Genomic DNA, 12696 nt, shown 5'->3' with positions numbered 1-12696 from the left:
CCCACTGTCCACCTCTATTGTGAACACACTTGATCATTGTACTTTTATACCTTTTTTTATAAGAGGATAAACTCGAAGACCTATAGCAAGCAGTAGCGGAACCAGGATTTATGATTAGGGAGGGGGGGAGAAAAACTTCAGCGGGAGCGAACAAGTAATGTCATAAAGCAAACTCGAAAAAATTTCGACAATTTGAACTAGACCTTTCGCAATTTCCATTCTTCTGGCCCCACCCCAAATCCGCCACTGACAGCAAGTAGGGTCTCACAAAAGTAGAAACACTAAGAATGTGTAAGGAGAAAAGGATAGTGGAAATGAGATCTTCAAGAGCCCGCGTTTGTTCGTTGTATGCACGTCCCCTCTGTTAACGGGATGACTACCTTATCTTTCTTTTTTGGTCTTGTTATTTTTTGGTTTTTTTCTTGTACTTTATACCCTCTTAGATGTCTACATAAGTCATACCCCAATAATGCAGGTCATTTTGGCCCAGCCCGCATTGTTAGGCCAAAAAATAGTAGCTCGTGCTCTAGCCCAGCACAACTTGAGTCTCCTATCGGGTCGGGCCTTGCCACATTACATGGATAATTTAGAGTTAGGTACTTTGGCTTGCAAAATCAGGAATTTAATTAACAAGTGCAACATACCAATTGATCATAAGTTTAACGTTTTTTCGGTCTCATTTGGATCGTTCTCAAAACAAATTATTGTTGTGGTCGGGTTCTGTTGAGAAATTTGTGTTTTCCACCTTTGCCCATTGACATATTCTACTTATTAGTTATTCCCTTCGTCCTAATTATCCCAAAAAATATAAAAGATAAATAAATAACGGACACAGAGCGTATTACACATACAGTGACTATTTAACCATTAGAAAGGAAAAGTACCTCCCTGGTAATATTCATCATAAGCACATTGTACAATACATGCACTTTGATAATCTATATTTAGAGAAAATAGTGCTTCATATTGATCTTACATAGCATACAACTTGAGTAGTTTTCGAAGCATGAAAAATTATACTCCTATAGCTTATTTAAGCAGGGGACGAGACAGGGCGAAATCCATGGCTAAGGGAAGCTTCCCAGACTTTGTTAATGTCGAACATTGTATCGCCACATTCATTCACATTCCATCCTTCTAAAGCATGAATTATTCCAGCTACACGCCACGCGCTCATTGCCTGTCTTGGCAACCAGTTCTGCTCATTCAATCCAAAAAAAAAATATGTATATGTCAGATGACGAACTAATCACTATATGCAAAAGCCGAAAAATGAGGACAAACCTCGCAAGCATGTAAGTTGCCGAAAGACTTGGGAGCCAACATTGCTGGAGTGTTGAGATAAGAGCAGTCTTTCCTAGTTTTCTTGGGAGGGAACTGTGAGTAAGGAATGTATATGGTTCCTTTTGACGCGAAAGACTGCTCAGTTTCCGTCAAATTCTCTCCAACTAACCAAACCTGCAAGATGAACAAATTGTTTTCAAAATTCAAAAGGAAGATGAGATGACGTCTGTAATTACCAAGTCTCAGTACCACCCTCTCACGTTCTGTATGAATGCAGAGTTTATCATAATCTTTTTTTATTGACGAACTCTAGATACTGTTTATGAGAGGGTGGTATTGATACTCAGTATGGCTAATGCGCTTATAAATTAAGACCTTTTGACTGTAGCTTTTTGTCGAAAGGACCAAATTGTTTGTATCTTCGGAAGGAAGAGCTTTTTTGAGCTTCTCATATTCGTCCTTCTTGATCGTTGCAACCTGAAATTTGTTCAAAACAAGAGATTATATTACTCGAACTGATTAGCATGTCCTTAAACTGTTGCAGTAATGGCATAGTATCTCACCGTAATTCCCTTGTGACAAAGAGTAGCAACGACGGAGTAAGCAACCTTAGACAATCTGCCTCGGAACACAACATGGGAAGTTCCTACAGGAATGCTATTAAGAACTACTGCAACTGCTAAACTGCTACCATCAACAACTTTGACTTTAAGCTTAGGGTGCTTCTCCAAGTATAATTGACCATTTCCGTTGAAACGCTCTCCCTGAAGTATTAGTAGTCGCGATATATGGAAGTCATTAGTCCTCTGTTAGAGACGACTGCAATGTCGTTATGTCGATGACTAGAATGAAAAATCGACAGAACTATGAATTACCTGGTTTAAAAGTCCAAGGCTCACTACTTTGACTCCCTTCTCCTCTGCATCTAGTATCGCGTCTTCAATTAACTTGTTAATCGCCTCTTTTTGCCATTGTAAGAGATACTACATCGTGTTTTCAGTGATTAATTTCCAACACAGATACGTTTCATGATGGAAAAACCGAGCAACATTGAACAGAAGAAGAAACTTACATGGACAGTATAGCGCGGCAAAGCCCAGGACTGAGCCTTAATCTTTTGGAAGGTGTTACGTTCGAGAACAAAGGTCTGGCCATAAATCCAGGTCATAATCATGGACCACAAAGTGACAGGCCACATGATCCAAAGGTACCACTTGGAGCTCAAGGGCTCGGAGGCAAGGGAAGCGAATCCGATCCTGATATGGTAGATGGACTGTGGTGTTGTCAAATGGGTCAGGTGAACTACATCAGGAACATCTTCTGGCTTCTTAAGAGAATTTTGGTACAAAGTGTCAGTAGACTTGTCCATTGTTCCATAGATGTAGTCGTAAAATGGCATGAACAACGCGTAGTTTGTTCTGAATTGGGTGTGATGTAGCGAGTGGTAACTGTCACGCCAAATTAACACAATCATTAATTTGTCTATAACTATACTACAGCGACATCCTCTGATTCCGTCACTGTCCTTAGCTTTTACTTTTATAACAGTCGATTTGGACGACTAATTTTTCATAATGTACATTAACAAACATCCTTTATAAAAGGACATACAGTACATTATGAAAGTCGTGAAAAAACAAAAGAGAGCGCGGAAACCCAAAGTAGATTAAGATGTTAAATGAATATATACTCCGTATATAGAGAGGAAGAAAGACGTACGAAGGAGTGTAGAGAAGAAACTTGAGAGGAGGAAAGATGGTAAAAGCCCAATTAGGGATGACTTCAAAGTTGCAATGTCCCATGTTGTTCATTAGATCAATGTAACTAACATACAATGTTAAGCCAGCAATCGAGCCTAATCCACTCAGTTGAACGGTCAGCATAGGTATCGCGAATAGTAGGAAATAGGCTATGTGTTCCGCGAATGGATGAATCACAGCTGTCACATGTCGATGATGGAGCAAACAATTATAGATTAGAAAAACTCCATTGTACTCCCTCCTATCAGATTCTTTACATTTGCTTTTGCTGCGGATTTTTAGGACCTTATATGATTACATGCATGTAACTTTTAAAGAGTATTTTTGTTGTTTTAACCGTTCATTTAGAACAAAAAAAATGTAAAGAATATGTTGAACATACAAAAAAAAGGAAAACGTGGGTGAATAGGAGTAAGTAATAATTATTATGCATTAAAAGAAGGATCTCGATTCTGACAACCTTAAGGATAAAGTTGATAAATTGACAAAGCGAGTAATTCAGATATAACGACTTACAAGTAATAGGTTCAGTGACAATGGAAGAATGGTGATGAGAATGGTAACGAGAGTAAAGGAAGTGATGGTGAAGAGCGCGATGTAGCCAATAGTAGAGAAACTCAACCGGACCCATGTGCAACAAGAACATCAAAACGATACCATCAGTTCTCCAAAATGGCACTCCCTTTGCACTCTCCAGTCCCCAAAATGCTAGGTAGAGTAGTAACCAATTGAACAATATTTGATCATCCCTGTCCCAAAAAATTGGAAATTAGCCTATGTATTGTAATAGTTCGTCAATCTCATTCACTTACTTACGTTTGTTTAAAATTAATCTCGAAAAATAAATTCAAGAAATTGAAGTGATCAAATAAGACTTATCTGTATCAACTTGCTCACTCGACCAAAGCAGATTTTAGTTTTTTATGTGTCGAGACTAGAGGTGTTTTCGGGCCGGGTTTGGGCCGGGTCGAGCTCTTCTGGTCAGGCCCTGACCAGGCTCGTGAGTGAGGCTGGCCAGGCTGTGGGAGATATAACTCAGGCCAGGCCCGTATTCTGTTTGAAACGGGCTTTGGGCGGGCCGAGCTTTGGGCGGGCCTTGCCTATTTTGCTAAATTGGCGAGCCAAGGGTAGGCCGGGCAGGAAATTTAGGACCCGGGCCTGCTGACGGGCTGGTCGGGCCGGGCCAAAATGCCTAAAGTAGCAGGTCGGGCCGTGTTGTCGGCCAGCTCTAGTCGAGACTCTAAATAATAAATAAATCTTAATAATATTCGAAATTTAGATATTTATGAAAGAAAATAATACTAATAAATTCGCAAAAGAAATGAAGAGGATCCTATTGCCGATAGTTTCTGATATCACACCATGGTAACATTTACCAAAATTCCTTTAACTCCGAAATCAAAAGATGAGAATGAAGAGAGTATATATACCAGTTCCGTTCCCTATCAACTTGCTCAAAGTCGATACTCCTATCGACAATTAAGTTGTTGCCTTTGGCTGTTCGATAACGAGAAAGACTGATCCAAACTTGGTTGTGAAGCATCCTCGAGAGCATGAGTAAGCTTATTAGAACGTAGGATATGTCCGTCTCCTTCGGCTTTGTAATGAACGAGTACATGCTGTGTATCACCATTGGTGCCACTAGTACGTACTAATTATGCCATGCAATACAACAGAGTACTATGTTAGTCCCTAAATTACAAGTTAACATTTACATGCATGTAATTTCTAAGAAAAAAAAAACATAATCAAACATCAATCGATCACTTCTTTCGTCTCAATTATTTTCTTTTATCTTCGATTAATATAATATACTCTCACGGAAAATAAAAAATTAAGGTAAAATAATAATTTAATTTTGCTTTTTTTGCTAGATTTCATTAGGAAACGATATAACGTCATTAGATAATGATGACGTGTTCAAATACCATGGTACATAGTACTATTTTAATTTACAAGATCTAAAATGTCTTAAACTAATACATACAAATGGTTTCCATTGTTTTGTGTTAGGAAACAGTATGTAATTCCTATATTTCATTTGTATCGTCCTACTTTCTCTCTTAATTTATCCAACGTTATTATCCTTGTCTAAATTTGTATCGCGGCCATCATCACAATAACAATGTCTCATTGATATCAATTTTTCGTTAAATCATCCCAAAATAATAATCCCATTATCAGAATGTTATTTGTTCACTCCATATGATCAAGAGTACTAATAAATTTCAGAGGGACCACCATACCGAGATATAAATGTATTTTAATATAAGGGTAATCATACACAAGTACTAACATAATAGTATTATTAGTAAACAGTGCTGTGGGGGAGGGGGTATAGTTGCATAGCCTCTGGTTGAGTGCAATTTCTAGCTCCGTCACTCTTAATAAACAATAATGATGATCGGACACAAACGTGGGAGATCAGATGTTAGCTGAAACTTACTTTTCAAACTAATGAAATATGTACGACAATGTGCAATATTTTAGAGGCAACAAATTTAGGTAATGGTCATAATGAAACGTGTCAGGTATATTTGTGTGATAGATGACTAGATGAGTCGTAAGAATAAAGTAAATTAGGTATATCAACGGTATGCCGTATGGGTATGGGTATGCGGTATGCCTGGCCGTATGGGGTCACTTGCTCGTCGTTGTCTAAAGTTGTGAGGTACCCATTTGTGCGTAAATCATTTTAACAACTTTGTACCTTCACGTGTTTATGTTCCGATCAAAATAGAAAGTTTAGTAGGGAAATACTCTATGCTACATTAGGGCCGGAAAATGAGATTGCGATATCGAGTTGTACTAAATTTTGATATCATCCTCTCAATAATGAGGGCTTTATACTTTAACATGTGAGAGTGTTAAATAAAGTTGATCTCTTTTCAGACGGATTATTTTGGTTTGAAATGATAAGACTGGATTTTGATACTCATTTTTACAGTCAAATATGATTACTTTTGGGGAAAAAAAGTTACCAATAAATTGTAACACTAGCTATCATTATGGCTACATTAAACCATAAAATTGTTACAAAATCTCATCTGCAACAAAAAATTGAGTGGCAGCTGTGGCACCAATGACGTTACAGAACCCTGTCATCGTTATTTGAATCGCTTTTTCTTCATTTTTCCTCTTCATTATTTAGTAAAGTCCTGATTTTATTTGAGAGAAATTTAAGAAGAAACTGAAATAAAGATTTGATGTTATTAGAATCGGAAATTGAAGATCGATTTTTCCCAAATAATATCTCATCCATTTTAAAGATATACAGTAAAAAGAATAAAGAATTTGGACTTAATAACCTTGACTCCTTGAGTGTACGGACTCGATCAAATAATGAGGTAAAAAAATTTAGGACCACAAGTGGTCCACAATTACACATGTGGAGCGTGGGCTTTTGCAAAGACCATCATTCTTTTATGGTTTTTAATAACGTAGTTGATCTTTCATGTACACATTTTACTCAATTATGAACTTTTTTTCATAATATTTTCATCCTCTATCCTCAAACCATAAGTAAATTTTCCGGTTGACATTTTCGCATTTAAGTAATTGATTTTATATGCCTGTTGATCCGATGACCGTCAAACGTGAGAATAATTTACTAGATGTTATTGGAAATTTCTTTGTTATAAGTGAAATCAGGTAGTGGGAGTTAGGTTAAACGTGAACATTAAAAAAAGTAGCCATTTGTTTGTTTAATTGGCTCTAAGGGATTCCATTGTCGATAATGATGCAACTTGTTCAATTGTTCAATTGCAAATGTTGCGTCGCAAAGGCTTCGACATTTTCGCATTTTCCCGAGTCCCTTATTTTCTTTGTTCGGTGCTAACAGTTAAACAATTGAATGATCAATTTCTCCCCAAATTTTCGATCATAAGTCTAATCAATTTTCATATTGAATAAAAAATTACTTTAATTTATTAATAAACTACATTAATTTTGTTTGAATTAAATTGATTTAATAGTTATTTATTCAATTGCTGTTGATTTTTGTAATTAGGGTTTGTGACAAGGGGTGGTGGTAGGGATGAATGAGGTGGTGGGTGGTAGAGGGTGGTGGCCGTGGGTGGTGATGAAGGGGTTTATGAGTTTTCATTTGCGAGGGAAAGGAGAAAGGGTGATACTCTCTCTTACTAGTTTAGTGAGAGTGATGAAAAAATGAGAGGGGTAATTGTGTAAAACATGCTCGCGATAGATTAAATCTTGTACATGAAAGAGCATGACCCTTTAATAATAGTGTTAGAATATGTCAATATTTTGTATATATTTGTTATAATTTGTTTTCCTTATTATAGTATACTAGTATTGGTGTCCGGTTTCGCTCGGGCTACTCTACTTACCATTAATTTTTTTTTTCATTAAAAAAAATTACTTAAAAATTGCATAACCTAACAAGAAAATAAATTTTGATACAAATTCACTACTCCCGTTATTAATATTTTACTCTTATTAATGAAACAATAGTAATAACATTTCACTACTTGCCCGTAATCATTGTTACTTTCACTACTCCCGTCGTAATTATTGTTACTGTCACTACTGTCGCATTAATATTGATAATTTCACTACTCTCGCCGTAATTATTGTTACTTTCACTAATGCCGCATTAATATTGATTATTTCACTACTCCCGTTGTTGTTTCTACCACTTTCACTAATCTCGTTGATAATATTGTTACTTTTACTATTCAAATGAGTGATTACTATCATATAACTATATCCCATGTTACTACAATTCTTTTCTTTACTGGCGAAATTACGTTTACTACTTAGGCATGTAATTTTAAGAGGATTATATATTTGAATAAATATATTACATATATGCATTAAATCAAATCGAAAGAATTATGCAATATTATATATTATGAAATCTAACCTAAATTATTTATAACCTACTTATTATATTTTCGTATGTTAAATAATTAACGTCTCTATACATCTAATAAACTATAAAGTTTAATAAAACTGCATAGATTTTAAATTTAATATATAATTTTATGATTATAATAATTAATACCATAAGTGTGCATGTTTATATTAATTAATTATTTTATTTTAAGGAAATTGATCATCTTCTAGTCTTCTATAAATATTTAGGAAAATTACCAAGCATCTTCTTTCTGTTAGTCTCGAATTTGACCATCTTAATTAATTATTTTATTTCAAGGAAATTGACCATCTTAATTAATTATTTTATTTTAAGGAAATTGACCATGTTTTAGTCTATTACAAATGTTTAGGAAAATTATCAAGTTTCTATATAATTTAATTTTAACCCAAACTATATAATATTTGCATTGAGATCCCTTAATCGGGTCCATCACACGGTGCTAGTGATTTAAAACTATATAGTATAATTAATTTGTATAACTTTCTTTAATTACATTGAAATCCCTTGGTTTCTGGATTGAATATATAGTATTGATAACTAGGTGTTAATTAGGTGTATAATCTCCTCCCAACTTGTATATATGTTTGACTTATTCTAACAAATAGGAATAAATATAATAGTTGGATTTCACCATATTACTTTTAAGGTTTTGGTTGAGATGGTTCATCTATCATGGTATTTGAGTCAGTATGATCAGAGGTCACAGATTTAAATTTTGGCAGCCTCCAATAACTCACGAAGTGGAATTTCAGCATATGATATAGGAGAGCTTGTGCACTAACCACTCCTCAAGCCCAATGGGCATTTGAGTGAGGGGTGTAATAGAAGTAAATATAATAGTTAAGCTTCAACCATTACCTTAAGATTTTGGTTAAGATGGTTCATCTATTATTTAAGCAATGAATTACTGGTTCGCTTTATAGAAATTTTCGATCTTCGTCTTTCAGTCAATCGTGAATTTTAATTCCTATTCGTGTTACACTATACTATCTATAAGACTCAAATGTTCACGAACAAAACAGTTGATGAATTATATCACCAGTTGTATATACACATAAGTACATAACTGATTTTATATTTCTTAGATTTATTATAAAATTTTGAAGTTCTATTGTAAAATTTATGTATTTTGATGTAATTTTTGAGCTCCATCAAATAAATATTGAGTTTAGAAAATTTTCATGCTAAGTAATATTCTAAGTGCGGAAGTAATTATAAACACAATAATTATAAACACAATTGTAAATGTGCTCAAAAATATCATACAAGCTCTATTAGATTTTTTATATACATATAATTTAGTTATATTTGAGTCGATTATATAATTCATGGAGCATGAAGGTTAGGCTTGGTGGGCTGGGTCGAGCCGCGCTGGGACCAAGCTAGGCTGGAGGGGAGAAGACCGAGCCCACATTACGGGCTGATGGTGGGCGGGTTAAGGCGGGTCGTGCTAGTGATGTGGACCATGTGGTGGCCCTAGACCAGCCTAGGTGGGCAAAGAGGGTGGCAAGCCACGCGGGCTGGGCAGTGTGAGCTAGAAATGAGTGAGCCCAATCCCGGCCCGAGGTAGTGGGTTAGGCGAACTGGAATAGCGGGTCAAATGAGAAGGGAGCCCGTAAAGCAGTTCGGGCTAGTGCGGGCCAGGTCAATTCGTACTTTTGTCCAGGTCTAATGAAGGTATAGTTCTTTTTTCCTAATAAAGAAATAATTTTATTTTAAGACGAAAATTACAAGAAAAATCTTTAGTACTTTGACAATTGACAACCATGTGACTAACTAGAGTACTAGTTAATTCTGGTCAGTCCACCTCAGCAACCTGAATGGTTGTGAGAACTTGCAATAAAAACATAAAAGTGGTCCATAAAGTCAATAAATTGCGTTTTAAAAAGTCTTATTAAAGGTTGCTTATTATTAATGACTCCGTATTTAACTGTATCTACATTGACATGCAGCTCTGGTACGTAGAGCGGATATGTAGCTGGGTAATCGGATTCACTCGATCAATCCCTAGTAAATCATGAATAGTTTGAACATATATTATCACATTTACTTAGATTAATATGGTGATCACTTCGAAAATATATGTAGATAGTAGATCAGAGCGGGTATGCCGTATGTAGTTGGGTTATCGGATTCACTTGATCAATCCCTAGTAAATTATGAATATATAGCTTTGAACATATATTACAGAGTCGAAAGCATATTACTTGTACGTATGTCGTCTATTTGTAATGAATTAGGCAGGCTTATACTTGACGTATTTAGTGTATTTATGATCAGAATTCCCAAGATCTATGTGTCCTCCGATCACGTCTTAAATTTGTAAGTCTATCATCTATGCATTATGCATATATAAGTATTGGCCGTACCAACATATTTCTCCTGGTTACTTTTATAAAATAAAAATATACAAGTAGCTTATAATTATGTGCATATTTGTATGATTATCGATTAGAATAATAATTGATTCGTTCGTCTTTTAATTTATTTATTTATTTAGACTTTCTTTATTTAGAGAGACATCAAGCTTTAGTTTGTGTCTCCTTGCTATTAAAATACTAATGGTGTGTATAAAAGCGATTTTAATGTAAAAATTTCTAACTTGTGGTACATAGATCATAGATGTTTCATCATCTACTTGACAATTTGAAGTTTGAAAAACTAAACCAAACTAAACTTAACAATAAAAACATACTACTTCTAACAAAAAAAATGAATTGATGGCAAAATAATATGCATGGCTAATTAAAAATATATAAAACGCAAAATATTTATATATTACATAAAACCATACAAGTACTTGGCAAATAAATCAAACTAGAATTAGCTAATATATTCCCTCCGTCTCAATTACTTGTTTACTTTTGATTAAAATACTTATCACAAATAACAAAAAAAAAAAAAAAGTGAACAAATGAATAAGACGGAAGAAATATTATCTAAGTTAAATATACGGAGTATAATCTAACAAAATAAAAGACATAAATGAGAAGAAATAGTAACCTTAAAATTTCCAAGAGCTTCCCATGGCCAATGAGTAAGAATCCCAGGAGTAGAAGCCATACTTCCTTATTTCCGCCTTAATTAACACTCTAAAAATATTCCTAATTAATTATTCGAGAGATATAATAATCCCTATTTTTTTTGTTAAAAAAATATTTATGTAATTCGTTAGGTAATGCAAACCCTATGCACAAAGGTCACACTATATATAACCCCATGGTACGTAACATAATCTATAATGTATTTTTTTTTTAAATTAAAAAAAAAAAACAATTATATCATGATGCCGGAATATTAATTTCACATAAATGATAGGACCACGTGGATTGATGTTAATGGCCTAAGAGAATACACTACAAATGTGTATCGAGTGATGACTTAATAGGGCAACGAAGTGGGCAATCTTTTCTATATTCGTGTAACTAATTCAATTCTTCCATTAATTTTCTCAACGACCAACTATTATTTGTTTTCTGTTTCCTTTTTATATGATTCACTCGATTTATATGATAACATAATTAATCCATTCAGTTATCGCACAAATTTTAAAATAAGACGTTCTCATACCGTGAAATGGTCATTTTCTTAAAAAAAAAAAAAAAAAAAAAAAAAAAAAAAACTCAAAATTAATTCATTTATTGACTCATTGCTATCAAATTACTCATTCACTTTTCAAAATCAAATTTATCAAATATTAATCTCGATTATATATAGTCAAATTTTAAAAATATGAATATAAAATTGACATATTTACATTTATTATAAAAAGAGCTTTCGGAAAATAATAATTTCGATACAAATATATATATAAATGAAGAAAAACATGGTCAAAGTATCGTCCCGTAAACCGTGAAAAGTCAACTTGGATAGTTTGAAATGGGTAGGAGCTACAAGGAGGAGTAATTTTTATACAAATACAGTGTCGTACGGGAAGACCGTCTCACACAATAATTACTACTAAAATTTGTGAATTGGTTCACTTGATTATTTTTTTGTGTTGTTGACCTAGACTACTAGTGTTGTCATTTGTGTGTGATTAATAAAACGGTACAATATTCAGCTGGCAAAAAGGTCGCATAATTATTGCTTGAATGGGAAGCTGAAATTACTTGCATTATTGTTATTGTTTTCTTACATTCAAACTTTTCAAGCATACATAAATTTTTTGTACAATGTAATGGGTGGGTACGTGGACGGATCGATACCTAGAGATGATCAAATGATCAAATATGTGATTGTATCAAATACGAGTAAATCCTAACTTATTATATTCCCTCGTTTTAATTATTTATTTACTTTTAATTAAAATACTTCTTTGAATACGGTAACAAATAATTGAGACGTATGGTTTATTGAGATAAGTTTTGGATGAGTAATATGTAGCCGCATGCCTATGCATTGTTTGAAATCTGAGAAAGTCATGTTAAGATGCAGTTTTTGAGTTGTAATATTACCCACCTATTATAGATGGGTAAGTCGTTCTAATGAAACTAAGATATCCCACCTTTTTGTCGACTTGTACTGTGTCCGATTTATGTATCATCGTAATCAAGATTTGTAGTTAAAGGAGAAAATTCTCAAATGTGAGCAGTAATATATTAAAGTAATATAAAAATCGAAAATTTAAACTAAACTGAAAATAGAATACTTAATTGTCTAAAGAGTGATTGCCTCTGTTGGTCCCTCTATCGGTGGTTGTGACTATATGTATTTACATCATAGGTTATTTTCTCCAACAGGGACGAAGCT

The 12696-nt window shown here is 34.1% G+C and overlaps 1 protein-coding gene across 1 annotated transcript; it reads right to left on the bottom strand.

The window, feature by feature from the left end:
• Positions 1 to 841: 841 nt before the first annotated feature.
• LOC141596507 (very-long-chain aldehyde decarbonylase CER1-like) lies at positions 842 to 11335 on the bottom strand. The gene is made up of 10 exons (XM_074416697.1): positions 10948 to 11335; positions 4475 to 4695; positions 3561 to 3793; positions 3004 to 3223; positions 2357 to 2732; positions 2160 to 2267; positions 1848 to 2048; positions 1660 to 1761; positions 1285 to 1458; positions 842 to 1198 (listed from the first exon to the last, which is right to left on the bottom strand). The coding sequence occupies exons 1-10, from the start codon at positions 11005 to 11007 to the stop codon at positions 1034 to 1036; spliced, it is 1860 nt and encodes a 619-aa protein (XP_074272798.1). The 5' UTR covers positions 11008 to 11335; the 3' UTR covers positions 842 to 1033.
• Positions 11336 to 12696: the final 1361 nt, after the last annotated feature.

Source organism: Silene latifolia, chromosome 8, assembly GCF_048544455.1.
Source record: "Silene latifolia isolate original U9 population chromosome 8, ASM4854445v1, whole genome shotgun sequence".
NCBI classification, from domain to species: domain Eukaryota; kingdom Viridiplantae; phylum Streptophyta; class Magnoliopsida; order Caryophyllales; family Caryophyllaceae; genus Silene; species Silene latifolia.
Note: the sequence above shows the minus strand (reverse complement) of the source record. Positions and strands in the feature narration are given on the sequence as shown.